This window comes from Theropithecus gelada, chromosome 9 (assembly GCF_003255815.1).
Source record: "Theropithecus gelada isolate Dixy chromosome 9, Tgel_1.0, whole genome shotgun sequence".
Taxonomy (NCBI): domain Eukaryota; kingdom Metazoa; phylum Chordata; class Mammalia; order Primates; family Cercopithecidae; genus Theropithecus; species Theropithecus gelada.
Genome location: NC_037677.1, coordinates 95,659,090 through 95,686,303, shown reverse-complemented (window position 1 = coordinate 95,686,303; position 27,214 = coordinate 95,659,090). Strand labels below are relative to the sequence as shown.

The following is a 27,214-nucleotide window of genomic DNA, read 5'->3' as shown; positions in this document are numbered from 1 at the left end:
TTTTATTTCACTGAGCAGTGGTTTGTAGTTCTTCTTGAAGAGGTCCTTTACATCCCTTGTAAGTTGGATTCCTAGGTATTTCATTCTCTTTGAAGCAATTGTGAATGGAAGTTCATTCATGATTTGGCTCTCTGTTTGTCTGTTACTGGTGTACAAGAATGCTTGTGATTTTTGCACATTGATTTTGTATCCTGAGACTTTGCTGAAGTTTCTTATCAGCTTAAGGAGATTTTGGGCTGAGACAATGGGGTTTTCTAAATATACAATCATGTCATCTGCAAACAGGGACAATTTGACTTCTTCTTTTCCTAACTGAATACCCTTGATTTCTTTCTCTTGCCTGATTGCCCTAGCCAGAACTTCCAACACTATGTTGAATAGGAGTGGTGAGAGAGGGCATCCCTGTCTTGTGCCAGTTTTCAAAGGGAATTTTTCCAGTTTTTGCCCATTCAGTATGATATTGGCTGTGGGTTTGTCATAAATAGCTCTTATGATTTTGAGATATGTTCCATCAATACCAAATTTATTGAGAGTTTTTAGCATGAAGGGCTGTTGAATTTTGTCAGTGGTGTTTTCTGCATCTATTGAGATAATCATGTGGTTTTTGTCTTTGGTTCTGTTTATGTGCTGGATTGCATTTATTGATTTGCGTATGTTGAACCATCCTTGCATCCCAGGGATGAAGCCAACTTGATCATGGTGGATAAGCTTTTTGATGTGCTGCTGGATCCGGTTTGCCAGTATTTTATTGAAGATTTTTGCATTGATGTTCATCAGGGATATTGGTCTAAAATTCTCTTTTTTTGTTGTGTCTCTGCCAGGCTTTGGTATCAGGATGATGTTGGCCTCATAAAATGAGTTAGGGAGGATTCCCTCTTTTTCTATTGATTGGAATAGTTTCAGAAGGAATGGTAGCAGCTCCTTCTTGTACCTCTGGTAGAACTCAGCTGTGAATCCATCTGGTCCTGGACTTTTTTGGGTTGGTAGGCTATTAATTGTTGCCTCAATTTCAGAGCCTGTTATTGGTCTATTCAGGGATTCAGCTTCTTCCTGGTTTAGTCTTGGGAGAGTGTAAGTGTCCAGGAAATTATCCATTTCTTCTAGATCTTCTAGTTTATTTGCATAGAGGTGTTTATAGTATTCTCTGATGGTAGTTTGTATTTCTGTGGGGTCGGTGGTGATATCCCCTTTATCATTTTTTATTCCGTCGATTTGATTCTTCTCTCTTTTCTTCTTTATTAGTCTTGCTAGCGGTCTGTCAATTTTGTTGATCTTTTCAAAAACCAACTCCTGGATTCATTGATTTTTTTGGAGGGTTTTTTGTGTCTCTATCTCCTTCAGTTCTGCTCTGATCTTAGTTATTTCTTGCCTTCTGCTAGCTTTTGAATGTGTTTGCTGTTGCTTCTCTAGTTCTTTTAATTGTGATGTTAGAGTGTCAATTTTAGATCTTTCCAGCTTTCTCTTGTGGGCATTTAGTGCTATAAATTTCCCTCTACACAGTGCTTTAAATGTGTCCCAGAGATTCTGGTACGTTGTATCTTTGTTCTCATTGGTTTCAAAGAACATCTTTATTTCTGCCTTCATTTCGTGATGTACCCAGTAGTCATTCAGGAGCAGGTTGTTCAGTTTCCATGTAGTTGAGCAGTTTTGATGGAGTTTCTTAGTCCTGAGTTCTAGTTTGATTGCACTGTGGTCTGAGAGACTGTTTGTTATAATTTCTGTTCTTGTACATTTGCTGAGGAGTGCTTTACTTAAAATTATGTGGTCAATTTTGGAATAAGTGCGATGTGGTGCTGAGAAGAATGTATATTCTGTTGATTTGGGGTAGAGAGTTCTGTAGATGTCTGTTAGGTCTGCTTGCTGCAGAGATGAGTTCAATTCCTGGATATCCTTGTTAACTTTCTGTCTCATTGATCTGTCTAGTGTTGACAGTGGGGTGTTGAAGTCTCCCATTATTATTGTATGGGAGTCTAAGTCTCTTTGTAAGTCTCTAAGGGCTTGCTTTATGAATCTAGGTGCTCCTGTATTGGGTGCATATATATTTAGGATGGTTAGCTCTTCCTGTGGAATTGATCCCTTTACCATTGTGTAATGGCCTTCTTTGTCTCTTTTGATCTTTGATGGTTTAAAGTCTGTTTTATCAGAGACTAGTATTGCAACCCCTGGTTTTTTCTGTTCTCCATTTGCTTGGTAGATCTTCCTCCATCCCTTTATTTTGAGCCTATGTATGTCTCTGCATGTGAGATGGGTCTCCTGAATACCGCAGACTGATGGGTCTTGACTCTTTATCCAGTTTGCCAATCTGTGTCTTTTAATTGAACCGTTTAGTCCATTTACATTTAAGGTTAATATTGTTATGTGTGAACTTGATCCTGCCATTATGATATTAACTGGTTATTTTGCTCGTTAGTTGATGCAGTTTCTTCCTAGCATCGATGGTCTTTACATTTTGGCATGTTTTTGCAATGGCTGGTACCAGTTGTTGCTTTCCATATTTAGTGCTTCCTTCAGGGTCTCTTGTAAGGCAGGCCTGGTGGTGACAGAATCTCTAAGCATTTGCTTATCTGTAAAGGATTTTATTTCTCCTTAACTTATGAAACTTAGTTTGGCTGGATATGAAATTCTGGGTTTAAAATTCTTTTCTTTAAGAATGTTGAATATTGGCCCCCACTCTCTTCTGGCTTGTAGAGTTTCTGCCAAGAGATCTGCTGTTAGTCTGATGGGCTTCCCTTTGTGGGTAACCCGACCTTTCTCTCTGGCTGCCCTTAAGATTTTTTCCTTCATTTCAACTTTGGTGAATCTGGCAGTTATGTGTCTTGGAGTTGCTCTTCTCGAGGAGTATCTTTGTGTCGTTCTTCATATTTCCTGAATTTGAATGTTGGCCTGCCCTACTAGGTTGGGGAAGTTCTCCTGGATGATATCCTGAAGAGTGTTTTCCAACTTGGTTCCATTTTCCCCCTCACTTTCAGGCACCCCAATCAGACATAGATTTGGTCTTTTTACATAATCCCATACTTCTTGCAGGCTTTGTTCATTTCTTTTTCTTCTTTTTTCTTTAGATTTATCTTCTCGCTTCATTTCATTCATTTGATCCTCAATCGCTGATACTGTTTCTTCCAGTTGATCGAGTCGGTTACTGAGGCTTGTGCATTTGTCACTGATTTCTCGTGTCATGGTTTTCATCTCTGTCCGTTTGTTTATGGCCTTCTCTGCATTAATTATTCTAGTTATCAATTCTTCCACTCTTTTTGCAAGCTTTTTAGTTTCTTTGCACTGGGTACGTAATTCCTCCTTTAGCTCTGAGAAGTTTGATGGACTGAAGCCTTCTTCTCTCATCTCGTCAAAGTCATTCTCCGTCCAGCTTTGATCCGTTGCTGGCGATGAGCTGCGTTCCTTTGGAGGGGGAGATGCGCTCTTATTTTTTGAATTTCCAGCTTTTCTGCCCTGCTTTTTCCCCATCTTTGTGGTTTTATCTGCCTCTGGTCTTTGATGAAGGTGACGTACTGATGGGGTTTTGGTGTGGGTGTCCTTCCTGTTTGTTAGTTTTCCTCCTAACATTCAGGACTCTCAGCTGTAGGTCTGTTGGAGATTGCTTGAGGTCCACTCCAGACCCTGTTTGCCTGGGTGTCAGCAGCAGAGGCTGCAGAAGATAGAATACTGCTGAACAGCGAGTGTACCTGTCTGATTCTTGCTTTGGAAGCTTCCTCTCAGGGGTGTACTCCACCGTGTGAGGTGTGAGAGTCGGTCTGCCCCTAGTGGAGGAAGTCTCCCAGTTAGGCTACTCAGGGGTCAGGGACCCACTTGAGCAGGCAGTCTGTCCGTTCTCAGATCTCAACCTCCGTGTTGGGAGATCCACCACTCTCTTCAAAGCTGTCAGACAGAGTTGCTTGCATCTGCAGAGGTTTCTGCTGGTTTTTGTTGTTGTTGTTTAGCTGTGCCCTGTCCCCAGAGGTGGAGTCTACAGAGACTGGCAGGCCTCCTTGAGCTGCTGTGAGCTCCACCCAGTTCGATCTTCCCAGGGCTTTGTTTACCTACTTAAGCCTGAGCAATGGCGGGTGCCCCTCCCCCAGCCTTGCTGCTGCCTTGCGGTTAGATCGCAGACTGCTGTGTAGCAATGAGGAAGGCTCCATGGGCGTGGGACCCTCCTGGCCAGGTGTGGGATATCATCTCCTGGTGTGCCCATTTGCTTAAAGCGCAGTATTGGGGTGGGAGTTATCCGATTTTCCAGGTGTTGTGTGTCTCTGTTCCCCTGGCTAGGAAAAGGGATTCCCCTCCCCCTTGCGCTTCCCAGGTGAGGCGATGCCTCGCCCTGCTTCAGCTCTCACTGGTCGGGCTGCAACAGCTGACCAGCACCGATTGTCCGGCACTCCCCAGTGAGATGAACCCAGTACCTCAGTTGAAAATGCAGAAATCACCGGTCTTCTGTGTCGCTCGCGCTGGGAGCTGGAGACTGGAGCTGTTCCTATTTGGACATCTTGCTCCGCCCTCCTCAACTCCTACTTAATTCTTATAAATTACAACGACTTTACTCAAATTCAGCTTCTTTTCTTATTCTTTCTATTGTGTTAATTTTGTTCTGTATATTACTATACATCTATATATGGTATAACTAAAACATTTTCTTCTTTATATAATCTTACGAGTTTTTAAAACATGTAAAAGAGAAAAGGATTTTTGTTTATTTACATATTTACAATTTCTAGTGTATTTCATTTCTTCCTGTGTATTTGAGTTATTACTTGATATCATTGCCTTTTAACCTGAAGCACTTCCTTTAATATTTCTTGTGTTGCAGGTCTGCTAGCAACAAATTCTCTCAGTCTTTTTTTTTTTTTTGAGATGGAGTCTCGCTGTGTCGCCCAGGCTGAAGTGCAGTGGCGTGATCTCGGCTCACTGCAAGCTCTGCCTCTCAGGTTCATGCCATTCTCCTGCCTCAGCCTCCCAAGTAGCTGGGACTACAGGCGCCCACCACCACATCTGGCTAATTTTTTGTATTTTTAGTAGAGACAGGGTTTCATCGTGTTAGCTAGGATGGTCTTGATCTCCTGACCTCGTGATCTACCTGCCTCGACCTCCCAAAGTGCTGGGGTTACAAGCATGAGCCACCAGGCCTGGCCTCTTTTTAAAAAAAATATGGAGATGACTTTATTTTGCCTTCATTTTTGAATGATAGTTTTGCTGAACATAGAATTATTGATTGTCAGAAGTTTTCTTTTAGCAGTATTTATTTATGAGATAGGGTCTAACTCTGTTGCCCAAGTTAGAGTGCAGTGGTGCAGTCATAGGTAACTGCAGCCTCAAACTCCTGAGCTCAAGCAATCCTCCTGTTTGAGCTTCCCGAATAGCTGGGATTGTAAGTGCATGCCATCATGTCTGGCTAATTTTTTCCTTTATTTATTTATTTATTTTTAGGAGACAGGGTCTTGCTGTTACTTTTAGCACTTTGTAAATGCCATTCTACTGCTTTTTAGTTCGCATTGTTTCAAATTGGAGGAAGTCAGCCATTAATTGTATTGTTTGTCCCCTTTATGGATTAGTTTTTTTCCTCCCTACTTTTAAGATTTTCTTTTTATCTTGGGCTTTTAACATTTTTATTATAATGTATCTAGATGTGGATATCTTTGTGCTGAGTTTTGTTGTACTTGTACTTGAGGTTTGTTGTACTTCTTGAATCTGTGGATTAATGATTTTTATCAAATTTTGAATGTTTTTGATCATTATCTCTTCAAACAATTCTGCCCTTTATTTTTCCTCTCCTTGTAGGACTCCCATTATGCATATGTTTGATTTCTTCATGTAGTCCCATAATTCTCTGAGGCTGTGGTCATTTTTCCTTGGTCTTTTTTCTCTTTGTTTTTCAGGTTAGGTCATTTCTATTCACCTGTCTTTAAGTTCTAGGATTTTTTTCCTGCTCCTTTCTCAAATCTGCTGTTAAGCCTATCTAGTGTAGTTTTCATTTCAGTGACTCTACTTTTCAACTCTAGAATATTCATTTAGTTCTTTTTAAAAATAAAGTTTCTATTTTTTAATCTTGGTCCCCTACTTATTGAATCATTGTAACTTTTTAATTGTTTAAACGTGGCTTCTTTGTAATTTTAAAAACACATATCTTTTTAAGAACTTTTTTCTGCTGGGTCCATACAGAATTAGTTCTATTGACTGCTTCCCCCCACCCCAAATGTGGTTTACACTTTCCTATTTTTTTGCATGGCTTGTAATATTTTATTGGAAACTGGCTATTTTAGATAGATTATAGCCAATCTATAGCATTCCCCTCTTGCTGATCTTTGTTGTTTTGTGATCAAAGTAGTTCTTTTTTTTCCATGACAATTGTTGTTTTGTGTTTTCTTTGTTTTTTAGTAAGTTATGTGGACTTAATATCTTTTTGTTGTGCTGTTACTGATATTTTTTTACAGTTTTTAAAATATTTATTTTTATTTTTTAACTTGGTTTCCTAGGGTTTGCCTCTGAGTCTGCATAGCTTAGTGATCAGCCAATGACTGTTCAGAGGATGTTTCAAACATTTTGGACCCTTAATGTTTTTACTTTGAGCTGATGGATTTCTTTGTGGATTGATAAACACGTTAAGTTTTGTGGCATTTTTTCGGTCTTTTTCACTTTATTCTTTCCTCCTGATCTCTTGGGTCTCTCCCATGTTTGTGCATAGCCTCCCCATTAGCCAGTTATGTGTGAAGAACTTAGCCTATGTTGGGGCTCCCTTGCATGTGCACATAGCCTGCTAGTCAGCCAAGCTTATGTGGAAAGCATATATAGCTCATTTTATGTCTCCTGAAGTGCCAGGGTCTTTCTATTAAAGTGTTTAGCTAGGCCAGATGTGGTGGTTCATGCCTGTAATCCCAGCACTTTGGGAGGCTGAGGCAGGGGGATTGTTTGAGACAAGGAGTTTGAGACCAGCCTAGGAAAGATAGTGAGATTTCATCTCTACACAAAATTTTAAAAAATTAGCCAGGTATGGTGGTGTGTCCCTGTAGTTCTGACTGTTTGGGACACTAAGGTGGGAGGATTGCTTGAGCCTAGGAGTTCGAGGCTGTGGTGGGCTATGATCATGCCACTGCACTCCAGCCTGGGTGACAGAGTAAGACACTGTCTTAAAAATTTTTTTGTTTGGCTGGTCTGCCAGTCTGTCATTTGTCTCAACCAGAACCGCTACCTTAGGCTAGCACTGCTGTGGGTTACTAACTGGTTAGTTTATGGAAAAGGTGTGGAAGAAAGAATAAACAAAAATACAAATGCTTTTGTACCTAGATATCCAGAAATAATTATAGACAATAAATGGATTCTAGTGCATCAACTTTGGTGCTAGATGCCCACTCCTTTGTTGCATCTGTCAGGGTATGTATTGGGTAGTTTGGCATCCTTGAATTGTATACTAGGGTAAGGATCATAAGGGGAGATGGGAAGAGGCATATGGATAGCTTGATGTTTGGACTCAAGTTTGGAACTACTTTGATTACATAACAACAAAGAATATCTATAAGAGGGAAGAACTGGCAGGGGGAATAAAGAGGCTTAGAGATCATCCAGGCCAGCAACTCCCCAGTTTGGTATACCAGGAAAAAAAAATAAGCATAGGGTTTTTAATTTTTAGTTTAGAGTTTTATGATTATTTCGTAAATTAGTTAAATGTATATCTAAGTTTTCTGGCTTTGAGTCTTTATTCTTTGTATTATGTCTGATAAAGACACAAGAAAAGCACACATTTTTTTTGAACCATAAAAGTGTTGAAATGACCTAAAAAATACTATCCTCCAGTAATAACTTTCTGATATTACAATGTGATGTTATTATTGACAACCACTGAAACATATGGCACTTGTTGAATGCCTAATATGTCTCTATTACTGTGATAAGTTCATTACAATTAAGCTATTGGTATTTTCATGTTTCTAAAAAAGGAAATTCCCTTCTTTGTTAGGAAAGGCATTGAGAGATTTAGTGGTTTGTCCAAGAGCTCTCAGATATTAGTACTAGAGGGATCCAAACTTGTATATATTTGAATTCAAAACCTGTGCTTTTTAACCATCATGCTATATTGCCTCACATAATATAGGTGAAAGTATCTAATCTTGTATCTGGCAGGTTTTAATATCTGTATTGAAATTACTTCATTATGCCTGGGTCACCCATTCTCTGCTTGAATATCTCCAGGGATGGGAAACTTACTCCTTCATGAAGTAGTCCTTTTCCTTATTTGACAGCTTCTGTTGTTAAAAAAGTTTTCTCACATGGAACTGAACAGTAGGTTTGTTTTTTGCATACTCTCATAATGTTTGGCTTTTTGGATTGACACAGAATCAGTCAACTATTTCTTCTGTATAGTTGAAAGCAAGTCATCTTTGGCTCTTTGTTTGCCAGGCTCAGTTTCAGCTATTTTGTTTTATTTTATTTTGTGTGTATATATATGTATGTATTTATTTATTTTAAAAATTTCAATAGTTTTGCAGAACAGGTGGTGTTTGGTTACATGCGTAAGTTATTTAGTGGTGATTTCAGAGATTTTGGTGCACCCATCACCCAAGCAGTATACACTATTCCCAGTGTATAGTCTTCCATTCGTCACCTGACTCTTGCCCTTCCTTCCGAGTCCCCAAAGTCCATTGTATCATCGTTTCAGCTGTTTTAAAATATCAACATTATTTTCCATATTTGTACTTTTCTTTGGATGTACTCTAGATTATCAGTATTCATCTGAGACTATTATAGCTGGAAATATATAATACCATAAGCAGGATACTAATTAGAAAAATAATTATAGGTACTCTTCATTGTGTTCTTATTGTATGCGTAGTGCAATGCCTTTTGTGTATCTGTACAACAGTAGATAAAGAAATGGAAACTTAGAAAGGTATTTTGTCTGCCACTTTTGTAACTAATAAGCGAGTACCAAGCCAGGATTTGAACAGAGGTCTGCTTGACTCCAAACTCTTGACTGTGCTGCACTTGGTAGGCATGGAATGTAGCATAGCTGTGTTGCCTCCTTTATTCTGCATGTTTTGGTTCTGTTAATTTAGACTAAGATTGCATTAATCATTTTGGCAGCGATATCATAGCACCGACTTATATTAAGCTGGTATTCAACCAAAGCCTACAAATCTTAATAAGATCTTAAGTATATGAGCTTCTGTTTGGTCTGGCTTTCCCATCTTAAATCTTATGTCATTAATTTTCAGTATAAATGTCGGACTTTGTGTTCATGTCTTTAACTTCCATTTTTGGGATTTCAGCATAAGTTTTTAGATTTCCAAGATAATTTTGAATTTTGAGTGTGTCATATATGATACTGACTCTTCTTCCAGATATATTACCATGTGCTTCTTTAGTAAGTATCTTTGCTTTGTGTTTATCTAGTCATTGATACAATTTCAAACAGATTAGAGTTGAATAAGGAATCCATACTTTAGATACAGCATATCTATTTTTTCCCTAAATATTTTTGAAATCTGCTTTTCTAAAGTTTAGGACATACATTTGGCCATGTTCACAGTTTTCTTTTCTTACTGTTATTAATATAAAGGTAATGTAGTCACTTTATTTCAAGGTTCTTGTTGGAATGATATTGAGGATATCGGTTGTAATTGTTGCTTCTGCTGCATCCTGAGCAATATATTTATTAGATAGGAAATAGGGAGTTTAGTTGGTATTCTACTCTTCAAATTAGACTTATATCAGAAGATATCAGGATAATTGAAACTCTCCTTCACTTTTTATAGTGTGTTTTGATACAAGTTTTATAATCTTTTCTGAGAAAGCATCATCCATATTTCTTTTCCACATGGACAGTCTATGGAATACCATTGTAATAGTATAATTCAGTTTTTCTTTTTAGTTCCTCCTTTTATTGTTTAAAGTAATTCTACTATTAAGCTCATGAGGTTCATATAGGAGCTCTGGAAAGAGCACAGAAATTGGCTTTGAACATCCCTGGATTTGAGGACTGACCCGGTTATGTGAACTTGTGCAAGTCAAGCTTTGTGGACCTCAGTTACCTCGTATTTAAGATAGAGGTTATAATGGTGTTCTTTATCATTTAGGATTATACAACAGGTTAAAATTTTAAAAACAAGTAACTGACTATTAATGACTTATATAAATAGTATATTTGTCTCATATGACAAGAAATTAAGAGATAGGCAGTTTAGCACAGCTATGGTAAGTTAATAAAGACGTTAGGGACTTCAGCTCTTTCCGTTTTTCTGTTCAACACCTTTAGTGTGTAATCCTTTACCTTCTTGCTGCTTCTTCTTCTTCTTCTTTTTTTTTTTTTTTGAGATGGAGCCTCACTCTGTTGCCCAGGCTGGAGTGCAGTGGCACGATCTTGGCTCACTGCAACCTCCGCCTCCCTGGTTCAAGCAATTCTCCTGTCTCAGCCTCCTAAGTAGCTGAAACTGCAGTCATGTGCCACCACGCCCAGCTAATTGTTTTATTTTTAATAGAGATGGGGTTTCACTGTGTTGCCAGGCTGGTCTTGAACTCCTGACCTCAAGTAATCCACCTGCCTCAGCCTCCCAAAGTGCTGGGATTACAGGCGTTAGCCACTGTGCCTGACCCCTACTCTTGCTTCTTGACTCAAGGCTACAAAGTGGCTACTAGAACTCTGGGCTTCATATCTATGTTTCAGACATAGAGAATAGGAGGGACTAAAGGACTAAAGGGAAAAACTGAGTTTCTCTTAGTGAGGCTCTCTCTTTTAATCTGACAAGGGAAGTCCCCCTTTAAGATGTCTGCCTGCAGCTCATTTTCCAGAACCATGTTACATGACTACCCTTTTCTGCGAGGAAAGCTGGGAAATTGTGTAGTGTAGCCTTTCAGTCTCTATAATAGATGAAGGCAAGGGAGAAGGGATTGTGTTTAGGGTTTGGGTCAGCCAGTCAACAATGTCTGCCATTTACTTTGATAGGATTTTTGGAAGGATCTAATTAGATGATGTAATCCAGAAAGTTTTATAGAATATAATTTATATAAATGTAAACTGTATTATTCCTCTTGACTTCTATTGAATTGTCTTAAAGTCTGGTATATTCTTAAACTAATTTATCCAATTTTTGTATTTAAGTCTCAGAAAATCTGTGAGACTAGTTATTTGTTAAATGAGTTTACTTTATTACCCGTATTCAAGAAACTGGTATATACATGTTTAGGCATAAATACTGTATTAATTCTACTCAGCTCTCCTGTTTTAATCTAAGAGTTAGTGAGGACTATTTTCACATCTGGCTTATCTTCATGTGCCACAAATCCTAACCCTCATAGTCATGGGTTTGTATTTATACCTGGGCTTTTCTTTTAGAAATCTGAAAGAAAAGACTACTTCTCCAGAACAGTGTTCCACCCTTTTTGCCATATGCCCTGTTTTCTCTTAAGTGTTACTGAATATAGCTTTCCTTTTAGTACCATTAACGTGGGCATTAGTTTTGTTCTTTCCAAAATCATTGGTGTCAAAAGTGGCCAAGCAGTTAATTTTTAGCTCCATTAAAATTCTTCAGTTTTGTTATGCAAAACTTGCAAGTTTTTGGAGTTGCCACCTAGATTACTGCTGATGGTATCATTTATCCCGTGATAGTCAGTTGAATTATATTTTAATTTGTAAAAAATTAATAAATAACTTTAGGGCATGAGAGCTTCCTGCTAATTGGGAAGCATTCTTTTTTTTTTTTTTGACAGAGTCTCCCTGTATTGCCCAGGGTGGAGTGGAGTGCAGTGGCGCAATCTCGGCTCACTGCAACCTCCGCCTCCTGGGTTAAGCGCTTATCCTGCCTCAACCTCCCAGGTAGCTGGGACTACAGGTGCCTGCCACCATGCCTGGCTAGTTTTTTGTATTTTTAGTAGAGACGGGGTTTCACCATATTGGTCAGGCTGGTCTTGAACTCCTGACCTCGTGGTCTGCCCACCTTGGCCTCCCAAAGTGCTGGGATTACAGGCGTGAGCCACCGCACCCGGCCAAAGCATTCTGTGTGATTTTTTCTTTTTGAGGAAGCTGTTTTCTGGAGACTACATCTGCTTTGAATGAAAATCATACTGAAGTATAAAAAGCAGTATGGGAAAATAATTGGGGAAAATGCAGATCTGCCATGACTCCAGACCTCCTGTGCTCTCTTCAGTGACTCAAAAAATATTTCTGGATTGAAAGAATGATTACTGAGTCAGAATTAAACTATTTTACTTGAGGTACATGAAAAATAGCAGAAAAAACCCTGACCAGGTGAACCATAGATCGGCAGCTCTAACTTGAGCTGAGTAGGCTGGCTGGCAGGTGAATTTAAAGATAGACCAAGTATCCTAAATACACATGCTGGAGCTATCACCTGGTCTTTAGCATGAGGTAGAGAGAATGACCTTCATAGTTACTAGTATTCAAAATTGCATTATAATACTTTTTCACATGGAAAATGGTAAGATATCTTAAGAAAAGGCCCCAGGAGGTAAATAAATCCTGAAGGTGAGTTGGGAAGGAGAATTGAGGAGTGAGAATCTTAAATGATGTCAGAGAGAGCTAAGGAACAGATAGATCTCCCAAGAATTTGGAAATGACAAGAGGAACTTTCAGGATATGTCATGGAGTTGGAGAGCCTTCTGATTGATTACTTATGCATCTTTTTAGGCTAATAAAAATGTTGGTAGCTTATTAATTCTGTCATTTTGGGTGAAACAAGACTTTGATGGTATATTATTTTTTGTTTTGTTTTAGTTTTTGCTGCCTGCCTTCTTTCTTTCTTTTTGTAGACATTGTTCGAAGTGATGTTGCCTTAGATAAACAGAAAGGCTGCAAGATTGCCCAGCACCCTGATGTTATGCTGGAGCTCCAAAGGGAGAAGGCAGCTCAGATGCATCTGGTTCTTCTAAAGGAGCAATTCTCCAATACTTACAGTAATCTCATATTAACAGGTAAGGCAATTGGAGTTGGTTGAAATCTTAGAGCATTCAGTTAGTAACTTATTATTTGGGGTACACATCTGTCTGTCTACACCTACTATATCACTTTTTAAATTGTAATGACTTGTCTCTCTATTACAAATATTCCTTGTAGTTTGCAAATATGTTTTGGTTTGAAGTTATGGGTGATTCCGCATGTGTTTTCTTCTCAAAACACAGAACCAATGAAAACCTAATGAAGCCTTTAAAAATGTGACTTTCTAGATGTGTGCTAGTAGATTTGAGAGAATACTAAATTTGGTGTCTTTTAAGAAGCAGCTATTTTCCTCTTTCCGTGTATGCCCTTTCTGTGAACCCAGTGAATATAAAGATGAAATGTAAAAGAGATAATCATCTTCAGGCAGAGCAGAGAATGTTCTATTCTTGGTGGAGTTTGGAAATATCTAGGGAATTTGATTTTCTTTTTAAGAGCAAAGAGGCTATGAGACTGAGTCATGCTCCCTTACATCCTTGGTTCTAGGAGGAAAGCGAATATGTGTCAGGGCTGCAAGGAGAATCAACTTTTTTCAGGGCTGCTTGCAAACTTGCTGGTAATGAGCAAACTAGCTGCGTGCTTTTGTCAGGCTTTGGAAAAGATTGTAATAGCAGAATATTATGTGAGAATCATTAAGGATTTGAGATGAACTCAGAAGAGCAGTCCAAGTTACCTCCATTTTCTTGAGACCACATAAGGCAGATCTACATTATATTGATCCAAATAAAAAAATCAAAAGTATGTGTTTTCCCTTGTTTATGAACATTAAAAAATAAAAAGATGGATTGTCTGACAGGCTATGAACATCTCACACTTATTTTTGTAAGCTCTAAGTTAGGAAAACTTTAACTTTTTTTTTTTTACAGACTTCTTGGCATGTCACCAGGAATTGCTGAGTGGCAACCAAATTGTTTTGCTTTTAGAAAAGTAAGAGACTCTTCCAGCTTTTCATCTTGTACCTGGTGAAAAACCCAACAGCATGAGATGAAAGCCAGACTTAAACGTGGCTTTGGTGAGCAGAGAAGGGGATTATGGATTTCATAAGTATAGGCCCTATTTTTTGCTCTTTGATAGGTCATTAAGAAGGGAAAACTTAAAAGTGATTTATGGCCAATGTGTGTATTTCCCTAAATTGGTTAGTGAAACTGGGTTTAAGTTTAGATGTTTGGGAAGAGCATAGATGTTTCTTCAGGTTTTTTCAGTCAACCTCATATGTATGTGTGCATGTGTGTTTATAAATGTGTGTGTGTGTGTGTGTGTGTGTGTGTGTGTAATATTTTCCAACTCAATGAGTGGAAATGAAATATTTTTATCCCATCTTTATTCTAATATATTTTGGCACTTGTTAGAGGGGTCAGACCTTGTGTTCTTTAATGTGGCATAGAAAGGGCTTAGGGTAATTCTAACTCCTAAACCGAGGCTCCAGAGTATGGCTTGGAGGCATATTATCTTTGAAAACGCAAGTGTTCTATTGAGTTTAGTGGAATCTTTTCTAATTCTCAGTAACATAATCCCTTGGGATGTTTATTCGCAGTTCAAACTGTTGGAATCAACATTGTCAACTTTTACCCTGACAACTTGCTTACTTTCTACTAAACAAACTTACCCTAGAGAAGAGCCTCTTTCCTGCTCTCACTTCTACTAAGCTGCTTCAAAGAGTCCTCAGGCATTTTCCACATTTTTCACCCAAATGCCTGTGCAGAGGTGGTACCTTACTGCAGACAGAGCATTTTGCATGTCCTGGTTTGTTTACATGAAAGTTCAAAAGGTTTTGGTTCCAGGTGTTGGGAAGAGATGGAGCCGTTTCAGTTTAACACCAATGGTAAAACTATTTTAATTTCCTTTAACTAAGTCTTTGATTTTACACAGTGTGGTTTTCTAATTGTTATGAAGTTTAATCCTTGATTTCTTGTATAAATCTTGAGAACATGGTCTCCAGACAGCTAAACATAATATTTAAACATAACTAAACTAACTTTTGTAAATATTTCCCTTTTCAGTGATGAATGTATATTGGTAAGAAGGGTGAGGTTGAAGGGGCAGGGACCTCTCAAATGAAGTGACTTTCTTTACCAACACATTCAGAACACATACTCCAGGATTTCTTTCTGTATAAGTCTGGCATAACACTTGAAATATCTGCAATGAAAGTATTTATGTGGGAACACAATGAGGAAACTGGGCCTCTACAATCTCAGAAAGGATCACTTTTTACATCTTTCTCCTCTACCCACCAGTTATTTATAGAATTTCATATGTATGGGTATATAGTAATTGTTTTCTGGTCAGTTACTGGTATATCCTTTATTTTAAAAATGGGACAACTAAGATATTGGTATAGTAACAAAAATTAAGTGATCGAGTGTTGATGGTTAAAAGCATGTTAAAAATGATAGTTGTTGAGTTCCACCTCACAAGCAAGTCCTCATTCTTTGATGTTCCACTGTTACCTGATGAGCCTGTCAGCTGTTGGTGGGAGAGGCATGGCTTCATATTCTACATTACAGCTAATGATCACTCTTAAATAGCCACTCCTTGACTCCAGATAAGGGCAAATTGTATTCTAGCTTTGAAGGTCTTTTAACCATTTAATGAAAGAAAACAACTCTATAATTGTTAGGGATAGCCCAGTTAAGGGAAATAATAAAAACTAATAAAATTTAATGTATATACCTTGTTGAAGTATTCCTTATTGCATTATATTTGTAGAACAGTAGATTCTTTTAATATATTTTTTGCATAGTTTTAAACTTGTCTTAATGTTTTCATGTCAATGGTTTATATGATACTGGAAATAATGTTAGCCTTGCCTAGCCTAGAGGGTTTTTAAAGTAAACTCTAAGGTTACAGGGAGATGATGGAGTAATTCCAGTAGAGCATCAGTGATGGAACTGTTTTAAATGGTGATGAGTCATGTACTGCACTTTTCCCACTGACTCACCTATGGGGGCGTATATGTTTGTCCTGCAGTTTCTTGAGCTGGAGAGTGTTGTTATTGTGCATGTCACTCAACGAGTGGCTAATGAGATGGAGAATTGGGTAGGAGACTTTAAAAAAAGAACAAGAATCAGATGTGTTCTTTGTGCTCTCATGATTCCTAATATAACAATGCTCTATACATTTGTTGAAAATGTTCTGCTGTGTAAATAATGAATTCATTAGAAGACTAATTTTTTTTTTTTTTAGACAGAGTCTCACTCTGTCACCCAGGCTGGAGTGCAGTGGCATAATCTCCACTCATTGCAACCTCCATCTCCTGGGTTCAAGCGATTCTTCTGCCTCAGCCTCCGGAGTAGCTACAGGTGAATGCCACCACGCTCAGCTAATTTTTGTATTTTTAGTAGAGATGGGGTTTCACCATATTGGCCAGGCTGGTCTCAAACTCCTGACCTTGTGATCTGCCCGCCCTGGCCTCCCAAAGTGCTGGGATTACAGGCATGAGCCACTGCACCCAGCCAGAAGACTACTTTTTAGGTATAATATTGACATGTATTAAATAACTTTTATGGATTTGAATTCAGTTGTCTCACTTAATCTTGCTCCCTCCCCTTGAGGTATAAATTGAACTTTTGAGGTAGATCTTTGTGCTGTAATCAAATGAAAAACATAAAAGTTAAGTCAACCTCATGGGGAAATAACATTTCTAGGATTTTGTTTAGAACATAAACTCCTAGAGGGCAAGGAATATCATATGTGTGCAGCATTCTGGATTGCATGTAAAGCATAGTGAATGATCCTGAAATGAGGTCAAATGTCTAAAAATTTATTTGTGTTGGGAAAGTCATCTAGTCAACCATCTGTATCCAGACAGCTTGAAACTGTAGCCATTATAGATGGATGGCATTACACAGGACACTTTCTAATATTCCTTTATGAGGATTCTTATCATGTGTTGGCTGCCATTTTTGGTTTTCTACTCCAAACTAGACTGAGATTCCAGTGGTTGGCTTTATAGTGTTACTGTGGCAAATAAATTAAGCAGTGACTTCCACTTCCAGTTGTGGCCCATTCTGTTAACTTCAATTGAGCAACAGTGTGCAAATCAGTGAAACAAGGACTGTTCTTTCAGTTAGCACAAACCATAATTATCTGGGGACTATTGCTACTTTATCAAAGTAAAATAATGTTTAAAAAATCACCTTGAAAAGTGATTATGTAGCACTGTGTGCTATTTATTTGCATGTTTATTAAAATACTGTAGAGTGATGTGGATTATATCACCATTATTTTACTTTGATAAAGTTGGAAGCAAATGCCAGGGGGATAAAACTTGATATTAAATAGTCTGTGATCAAGGAGTTTGGGTTGTGCTGTACATCCAATCATACCCACCTGGGTTCATATTGATACACAAATGTATTTTCCTACAAAGCAGAAAGTAAATAAAGTAGATGGTTCCTTGTCTCCTGACACTAATGTAAAATGTGACTCTTCTAGAGGTCTAAAGATTGTGTCACATGTGTGTGTGTATATATATATATCCTAAACTTTCTAGGGAAATTTTTCAATATAAAAACTTATAGACTAGCCCCTGCAATGGTGAAAGACATGTTTTAGAACTAACTGATAAATGAAATCCTTGTATTCATGCTTTATAAGTAATAAATCTAGTAAACATCATAACTATTCAAGCACACTTCATGGGATTTTTAGTGTAATTTTTAATAACACGTACATATATTTAACCTCTCTTTTCAATTTTAGTTTTATTTGTTCATTAATTTTTATTATTATTTATTTATTTAAAATGTCAACAGCTTCAGGGGTACAAGTGGTTTTTGGTTTTATGGATGAATTGTGTAGTGGTGAAGTCTGAGATTTTAGTGCACTTGTCACTTGAGTAGTGTACATTCTACCCAATATCTAGTTTTTTGTCCTTTCCCTTTCTCCTGCTTCTGCTTCTGAGTCTCCAGTGTCCATTATACCACTCTGTATGCCTTTGCAAACCCATAGCTTAGCTCTTTCTTTTAAGTGAGAATATATGTTACTTGGTTTTCCATTCCTGAGTTACTGCACTTAGAATAATGAACTCCAGCTCCATGGAAGTTGCTGCAAAAGACATCATTTTATTCTTTGTTATGGCTAAGTAGTATTTCATGGTGTATATGTCCCATTTTCTTTATCCACTCATTGATTGATGGGCCCTCAGGTTGGTTCCAAATCTTTATAATTGTAAATTGTACTGCAATAAACATATATGTGAAGGTGTCTTTTTGATATAGTGGTTTCTTTTCCTTTGGGTAGATACCCAGTAGTGGGATTGTTGGATTGCATGCATTCAGCCTCTTTTTTCAAAAATTATTATACTTGAAGTTCTGGGGTACATGTGCAGAACGTGCAGTTTTGTTACATAGGTATACACGTGCCATGATGGCTTGTTGCACCCATCAACCTGTCACCTACATTAGGTATTTCTCCTAATGTTATCCCTCCCCTAGACCCCCCACCCCACAAAAGGCCCCAGTGTGTGATGTTCCCATCCCCATATCCATGTGTTCTCATTGTTCAACTCCCACTTATGAGAGAGAACATGCGGTGTTTGGGTTTCTGTTCTTGTGACCGTTTGCTGAGAATGATGGTTTCCAGCTTCATCCATGTCCCTGCAAAGGACATGAACTCATCCATTTTTATGGCTGCATAGTATTCCATGTGTATATATGCCACATTTTCTTTATCCAGTCTATTATTGATGGACAGTTGGGTTGGTTCCAAGTCTTTCCTATTGTAAATAGTGCCACAATAAACATATGTGTGCATGTGTCTTTATAGTAGAATGATTTATAATCATAAGTAGCTCTTATTATTTTGAGATACGTTCCATCAATACCCACTTTATTGAGAGATTTTAGCATGAAGGGGTGTTGAATTTTGTCGAACGCCTTTTCTGCATCTATTGAGATAATCATGTGGTTTTTGTGATTGGTTCTGTTTATGTGATGGATTACGTTTATTGATTTGCGTATGTTGAACCAGCCTTGCATCCCATGGATGAAGCCGATTTGATCGCGGTGGATAAGCTTTGGGATGTGCTGCTGGATTAGGTTTGCCAGTATTTTATTGAGGATTTTCACATCAATGTTCATCAGGGATATTGGCCTGAAGGTTTCTTTTTATGTTGTGGCTCTGCCAGGTTTTGGTATCAGGATGATGCTGGGCTCATAAAATGAGTTAGGGAGGATTCCCTATTTTTCTGTTGTTTGGTATAGTTTCAGAAGGAATGGTACCTGTTCCTATTTGTACCTCTGGTAGAATTTGACTATGGATCTGTCTGATTCTGGGCTTTTTTCGGTTGGTAGGCTATTAATTACTGCTTCAATTTCCAAACTTGTTATTGGTTTATTCAGGGATTCGACTTCTCCAAGTTTAGACTTGGGAGGGTGTATGTGTCCAGGAATTTATTCATTTCTTCTAGATTTTCTAGTTTATTTGCATAGAGGTGTTTATAGTATTCTCTGATGGTAGTTTGTATTTCTGTGGGAATAGTGATGATATCCCCTATATCATTTTTTATTGTGCCTATTTGATTCTTCTCTCATTTCTTTTCTATTAGTCTGACTAGTGGTCTATCTATTTTGTTGATCTTTTCAAAAAACAGTTCCTGGATTCATTGATTTTTTGAAGCATTTTTCATGTCTCTATCTCCTTCAGTTCTGCTCTGATCTTAGTTATTACTTGTCTTCTGCTAGATTTTGAATTTGTTTGCTTTTGCTTCTCTAGTTCTTTAAATTTTGATGTTAGGGTGTCAATTTTTGATCTTTCCTGCTTTCTCTTGTGGGCATTTAGTGCTATAAATTTCTCTCTACACACTGCTTTAGCTGTGTCCTAGAGATTCTGGTATGTTGTGTCTTCATTCTCATTGGTTTCAAAGAATATCTTTATTTCTGCCTTCATTTTGTTATTTACCCAGTAGTCATTTAGGAGCAGGTTGTTTAGTTTCCATGTAGTTGTGCGATTTTGAGTGAGTTTCTTAATCCTCAGTTCTAGTTTGATTGCACTGTGGTCTGAGAGACTGTTATGATTTCCATTCTTTTGCATCTGCTGAGGAGTGTTTTACTTCCAATTATGTGGTCAATTTTAGAATAAGTGCGATGTGGTGCTGAGAAGAATATATATTCTGTTGATTTGGGGTGGAGAGTTCTTGAGATGTCTATTAGGTCCGCTTGGTCCAGAGTTGAATTGAAGTCCTGAATATCTTTGTTAATTTTCTGTCTCATTGATCTGTCTAATATTGACAGTGGGGTATTAAAGTCTCCCACTATTATTGTGTGGGGGTCAATGTGTCTTTGTAGGTCTCTAAGTCAAGCTTGCTTTATGAATCTGAGTGCTCCTGTATTGGGTACCTGTATATTTAGGATAGTTAGCTCTTCTTGCTGCATTGATCCCTTTACCATTATGTATTGCCCTTCTTTGTCTCTTTTGATCCTTGTTGGTTATAAAGTCTGTTTTATCAGAGATTAACATTGCAACTCCTGTTTTTTTTTCCTTTCCATTTGCTTGGTAAATATTCCTCCATCCGTTTATTTTGAGCCTATGTGTGTCTTTGCGTGTGAGCTGGGTCTCCTGAATACAGCACACTGATGGGTCTTGACTCTTTATCCAATTTGCCAGTTTGTGTCTTTTAATTGGGGCATTTAGTCCTTTTACATTTAAGGTTAATATTGTTATGTGTGAATTTGATCCTGTCATTATGATGCTAGCTGGTTGTTTTGCTCATTAGTTGATACAGTTTCTTCATAGTGTTGATGCTCTTACAATTTGGTATGTTTTTGCAGTGGCTTGTACTAGTTGTTCCTTTCCATGTTTAGTGTTTCCTTCAGGAACTCTTGTAAGGCAAGCCTGGTGGTGACAAAATCTCTCATCATTTGCTTGTCTATAAAGGATTTTATTTCTTCTTCTCTTATGAAACTTAGTTTGGCTGGATATGAAATTCTGGGTTGAAAATTCTTTTCTTTAAGAATGTAGAATATTGGCCCCCACTCTCTTCTGGCTTGTAGGGTTTCTTCAGAGAGATATCCTGTTAGTCTGATGGGCTTCCCTTTGTGGGTAACCCAACTTTTCTCTATGGCTGCGCTTAACATTTTTTCCTTCATTTCAACCTTGGTGAATCTGACGATTATGTGTCTTGGGGTTGCTCTTCTCAAGGAGCATCTTTGTGGTGTTCTCTGCATTTCTTGAATTTGAATGTTGTGCTGTCTTGCTAGGTTGGGGAAGTTCTCCTGAATAATATCCTGAAGAGTGTTTTCCAACTTGGTTCCATTCTCCTCGTCACTTTCATGTACACCAATCAACCGTAGATTTGGTCTTTTCACGTAGTCCCATATTTCTTGGAGGCTTTTTCGTTTCTTTTTATTCTTTTTTCTCTAATCTTGTCTTCTCTGTTTCATTAAGTTGATCTTCAATTACTGATATCCTTTCTTTTGCTTGATGGATTCAGCTATTGAAACTGGTGTATGCTTCACGAAGTTCTTGTGCTGTGTTTTTCAGCTCCATCAGGTCGTTTATGTTCTTTTCTAGGCTGATTATTCTAGTTAGCAATTCGTCTAACCTTTTTTCAAGGTTCTTAGCTTCCTTACATTGCGTTAGAAGATGCTCCTTTAGCTCAGAGGAGTTTGCTATTACCCACCTTCTGAAGCCTACTTCTGTCTGTTTGTCAAACTCATTCTCCATCCAGTTCTGTTCCCTTGCTGGAGAGGAGTTGTGATCCTTTGGCGGAGAAGCAGCATTCTGGTTTTTTGAATTTTCAGCCTTTTTGCACTGGTTTCTCCCCATCTTTGTGGATTTATTTACCTTTGGTCTTTGATGTTGGTGACCTTCAGATGGGGTCTTTTTGAGTGGACATGCTATTCTTTTCTGTTTGTTAATTTTCTTTCTGATAGTCAGGCCCCTCTGCTGCTGGTCTGCTGGAGTTTGCTGGAGGCCCACTCTTGACCATGTTTGCCTAGGTATCACTAGCAGAGGCTGCAGAACCTCTGCTGCCAGATCTTTCCTCTGGAAGCTTCGTCCCAGAGGGGAACCTGCAAAATGCCAACCAGAGTTCTCCTGCATGAGGTGTCTCCCAGTCAGGATACATGGAGGTCAGGGACCCACTTAAGGAGGCAGTCTGGTACTTAGCAGAGCTCGAATGCTGTGCTGGGACTTACACTGCTCTCTTCAGAGCCGTCAGGCAGGGGCATTTAAGTTTGCTGAAACTGCGCCCACAGCTGCCCCTTTCCCCATGTGCTCTGTCCCAGGGAGATGGGTGTTTTAGCTATAAATCCCTGACTGGGGCTGCCGCCTTTTTTTCAGAGATACCCTGCCTAGAGATGGGAAATCTGGCAATCTGGCCACAGCAGCCATGCTGAGCTGCAGTGGGCTCTGCCCAGTTGGAACTTTCAGAGGGTTTGTTTACACTGTGAGCATAAAACCGCCTACTCAAGCCTCAGCAATGGTGGACGCCCCTCCCCTCACCAAGCTCGTGCATCCTGGGTCAATCTCAGACTGCTGTTGTGCTGGCAGTGAGATTTTCAAGCCAGTGGATCTTGGTTTGCTGGGCTCCATGGGGGTGGGACCCGCTGAGCTAGACCTCTTGACTCCCTGGCTTCAGCACCCCTTTCCAGGGGAGTGAACAGTTCTGTCTCGCTGGCGTTCCAGGAGCTATTGGGTTATGGAAAAAAATAACTCCTGCAGCTAATTTCGTGTCTGCCCAAATGGCTACCCCGTTTTTTACTTGAAACCCAGGCCCTAGTGGGGTAGGGACCAGAGGAAATCTCCTGGTTTGCGGGTGTTGAAAACCGTGGGACAAGTGCAGTATCTGTGCCTGAGTTCCTCAGGCTCAGTCCCTCACGGCTTCCCTTGGGTTGGGGAGAAAATTCCCCGACCCCTTGTGCTTCCTGGGTGAGGTGATGCCCCACCCTCCTTCATCTTGCTCTCGGTGGGCTGCACCTACTGTCCAACCAGACCCAATGAGATGAACCAGTTATCTCAGTTGGAAATGCAGAAATCACCTGCCTTCTGCATCGTCGATCTCGCTGGGAGATGCAGACCGGAGCTGTTCCTATTTGGCCATCTTGCCAGCAATCCCCCATTCAGCCTCTTTTAAGTGACGGATTTCAGGCTTCCTGAATCAAAATCAAAGAGTTCATTTTTTTACATTTTATTAATTTTATTTCAATAGTTTTTGGGGGAACAGGTGGTTTTTGGTTACATGCATAAATTCTTTACTGGTAATTTCTTTCTTTCTTTTTTTTGAGACAGAATTTCGCTCTTGTTGCCCAGGCTGGAGTGCAATGGCACGATCTTGGCTCTCTGCAACCTCTGCCTCCCAGGTTCAAGTGATTCTCCTGCTTCAGCCTCCCGAGTGGCTGGGATTACAAGCATGTGCCACCACATCTGGCTAATTTTTAAATTTTTAGTAGAGAGAGAGTTTCATCACGTTGGACAGGCTAGTCTCGAACTCCTGCCCTCAGGTGATCCTTCTGCCTCGGCCTCCCAAAGTGCTGGGATTACAGATGTGAGCCACTGTACCCCACATTTAGTTGTGATTTCTGAGATTTTGGTACACTCATCACCCAAGCAGTGTATACTGTAACCAATGTGTCATCTTTTATCCCTCATCCCTCTCCAACTCTGAGTCTCCAAAGTCCATTGTATCATTCTTATGCCTTTGCGTCCTCATAACTTAGCTCCCACTTATGAGTGAGAACATATGATGTTTGGTTTTCCAATCCCTGAGTTACTTTACTTACAATAATGGTCTCCAGTTCCATCTAGGATGCTGCGAGTGGTCTTATTTCTTTCCTTTTTATGGCTGAGTAGTATTCCATGGTGTGTGTGTGTGTGTTTGTGTGTGTGTTTGTTTCTGTATATGTATATATACATATATATGCACATATATAAGTATATATCACATTTTCTTTATCTACTTGTTGGTTATTGAGCATTTAGTCTAGTTCTGTATTTTTGCAATTGCAAATTGTGCTGCTATAAAATGCATGTGCAAGTGTGTTTTTCAAATAATGACTTCATTTCCTCTAGGTAGATACCCAGTAGTGGGATTGCTGGGTCAAATGGTAGTTCTGCTTTTAGTTCTTTAAGGAATCTTCACACTGTTTTCCATAGTGGTTGTGTTTTCCCTATTCAGTGTGATGTTTACTGTGAGTTTGTCATAGATGGCTTTTATTACATCGAAGTATATCCCTTCTATGTTGATTTTGCTGAGGGTGTTTTAATCATAAAGGGATGATGGATTTCCTCAAATGCGTTTTCTGTGTCTATTGAGATGATCATATGATATATATATATATATTTTTTTGAGACGGAGTCTGGCTCTGTCACCCAGGCTGGAGTGCAGTGGTGTGATCTCGGCTCACTGCAAGCTCCACCTCCTGGGTTCACGCCATTCTCCTGCCTCAGCCTCCCGAGTAGCTGGGACTACAGGTGCCCACCACTGCACCCAGCTAGTTTTTTGTATTTTTAGTAGAGACCGGGTTTCACCGTGTTAGCCAGGATGGTCTCGATCTCCTGACCTTGTGATCCGCCTGCCTCGGCCTCCCAAAGTGCTGGGATTACAGGAGTGAGCCACCGCGCCCAGCCAATTTTTGTTTTTAATTCTGTTTATGTGATGTGTCACATTTATTGACTTGTGTATGTTAAACTATCCCTGCATCCTTGGTATGAAACCCACTTGATCATAGTATATAATATTTTTGATATGCTGTTGGATTTGGTTAGCTAGTATTTTTTTGAGGATTTTTGGATCTATGTTCATCAGGGATATTGGTCTGCAGTTTTTTGTTTTTGTTATGTCCTTTCCTGGTTTTGGTATCAAGGTGATACTGGCTTCATAGAATGATTAAGGAAGGGTTCCCTCTTTCTTTATCTTGTGGAATAGTGTCATTAGGATTGCTACCAATTATTTGAATGTTCAATAGAATTCAGCTGAGAATCCATCTTCTCCTGGACGTTTTTTTTTTGTTGGCGATTTTTAAATTACCATTTCAAACTCACTACTTGTTATTGGTCTGTTTAGAGTTTCTATTTCTTTCTGATTTAATCTAGGAGGATTGTAGACTTCCAGGAATTTATCCATCTCCTGTAGATTTTCTAGTTTGTGCACTTAAAGGTGTTCATGGTAGCCTTGAATTATCTTTTGCATTTCTGTGGTATCGGTTGTAATATCTCCCATTGCATTTCTAATTGAGCTTATTTGGATCTTCTCTCTTCTTTTCTTGGTTTGTCTCACTAATGATGTATCAATTTTGTTTATCTTTTCAAAGAACCAGCTTTTTGTTTCTTTTATCTTTTTTTGCTTTCAATTTCATGTAATTCTTCTCTGATCTTTATTTCTTTTTTCTGCTTGGTTTGGGTTTGGTTTGTTCTCATTTCTTTAGTTCCTCGAAGTATGATCTTAGATTGTCTATTTGTAGTCTTTCAGACTTTTTCATGTAGGCATTTGATGCTATGAACTTTCCTCTTAGCATTGCTTTAGCTGTATCCCAGAGGTTTTGATAAGTTGAATCACTGTTATGATTCAGTTCAAAGAATTTTAAATTTCCATCTTGATTTCATTGTTGACCCAAAGATCATTCAAGAGCAGATTATTTAATTTCCATATATTTGTATAGTTTTGAGGGTTTCTTTTGGAGTTAATTTCTAGTTTTATTCACTGTGTTCTGAGAGGATACTTGATATAATTTCAATTTTTTAAAAATTTATTGAGGCTTGTTTTGTGACACATCATATGGTCTATCTTGGTTCATATTCTATGTGCTGATGAAAAGAATGTATATTCTACAGATGTTGAGTAGAATGTTTTGTAAATATCTGCTAAGTCCATTTGTTCTAGGTTATAGTTTAAGTCCATTGTTTCTTTGTTGTCTTTCTGTCTTGATGACCTGTCCAGTGCTGTCAGTGAAATATTGAAGTGCCCCACCATTATCGTGTTGCCATCTATCTCATTTCATTGTTTTATAAATTTGGGAGCTCCAGTGTTAGGTTCATATATATTTAAGATTGTGATATTTTCCTGTTGGACTGATCCTTTTAGCTTTATATAATGTCCCTCTTTGTCTTTTTAAACTGTTGTTGATTTTGATTTTAAGTCTGTTTTTTTCTAATAGGGGAGTAGCTACTCCTGTTCGCTTTTGGTGTCCATTTGCGTGGAATATCTTTTTTTCACTCCTTTACCTTAAGCTGATGTAAGTTGTTATGTGTTAGGTGAGTCTCTTGAAGATAGCAGGTACTTGGTTGGTGGATTTTTTTTTAAAAATGAAATTAAATTTTAAGTTCTGGGATACATGTGCAGGATATGCATATTTGTTACATAGGTAAACATGTGCCATGGTAGTTTGCTATACCTATCAACCCATCACCTAGGTATTAAACCCAGCAGGCATTAGCTATTTTTCCTAATGCTCTTCCTCCCCTCATCACATCCCCCAACAGACCCCAGTGTGTGTTGTTCCCCTCCCTGTTCCATGTGTTCTCACTGTTTAGGTCCCAATTATAAGTGAGAACATATGGTGTTTGATTTTCTGTTCCTTTGTTAGTTTCCTGAGGATAATGGCTTCCAGCTTCATCCATGTCCCGGCAAAGGACATGATCTCATTCCTTTTTATGGCTGTATCATATTCCATGGTGTATCTGTACCACATTGTCTTTATTCAGTCTATCATTGATGGGTATTTTGGTTGATTCCATGTCTTTGCTATTGTGAATAGTGCTAGAATGAATGTATGCATACATATATCTTTGTAATATAATAATTTATATTCCTTTGGGTAGGTACCCAGTAATGGGATTGTTGAGTCAAATGGTGTTTCTGGTTCTAGGTCTTTAAGGAATTTCCACATCATCTTCCGCAATGGTTGAACTAACTTACATTCCCAGTCTGGTGGATTTTTATCCATTCTGCCATTCTGTATCTTTTAAGTGGAGCATTTAGGCCATTTACATTCAACATTAGTATTGAGATGTGAGGTACGGTTCTATTCCACATTCTAGTTGTTGCCTGAATACCTTGTTTTTTTTTTTTTACCCATTGTGTTATTGTTTTATAGACCCTATGAGATTTGTGCTTTAAGGAAATTCTATTTTGGTGTATTTTAAGGTTTTGTTTCAAGATTTAGAACTCCTTTTTGCATTTCTTGTAGTGCTGGCTTGGTAGTGGTGAATTCTCTTAGCATTTGTTTGTCTGAAAAAGACTTTATCTGTCCTTCATTAATGAAGCTTAGTTTTGTTGGATACAAAATTGTTGGCTGACAATTATTTTGTTTCAGGAGGCTAAAGATAATACTCCAATCCCTTCTGGCT

The 27,214-nt window shown here is 38.6% G+C and overlaps 1 protein-coding gene across 4 annotated transcripts in view; it reads left to right on the top strand.

Moving 5' to 3' along the window:
* Positions 1–27,214, top strand: part of HPSE2 (heparanase 2 (inactive)) — a 779,029-nt gene that overhangs the window by 85,339 nt on the left and 666,476 nt on the right. For 3 of the 4 annotated variants that reach the window (XM_025396837.1, XM_025396835.1, XM_025396836.1), the window contains exon 3: positions 12,742–12,903. The exons of the other annotated variant lie outside the window; for it this stretch is intronic. In XM_025396837.1, the coding sequence (XP_025252622.1) occupies positions 12,742–12,903 (162 nt within the window). The remainder of the gene's footprint in view (positions 1–12,741; positions 12,904–27,214) is intronic. 4 annotated transcript variants of the gene reach the window in all.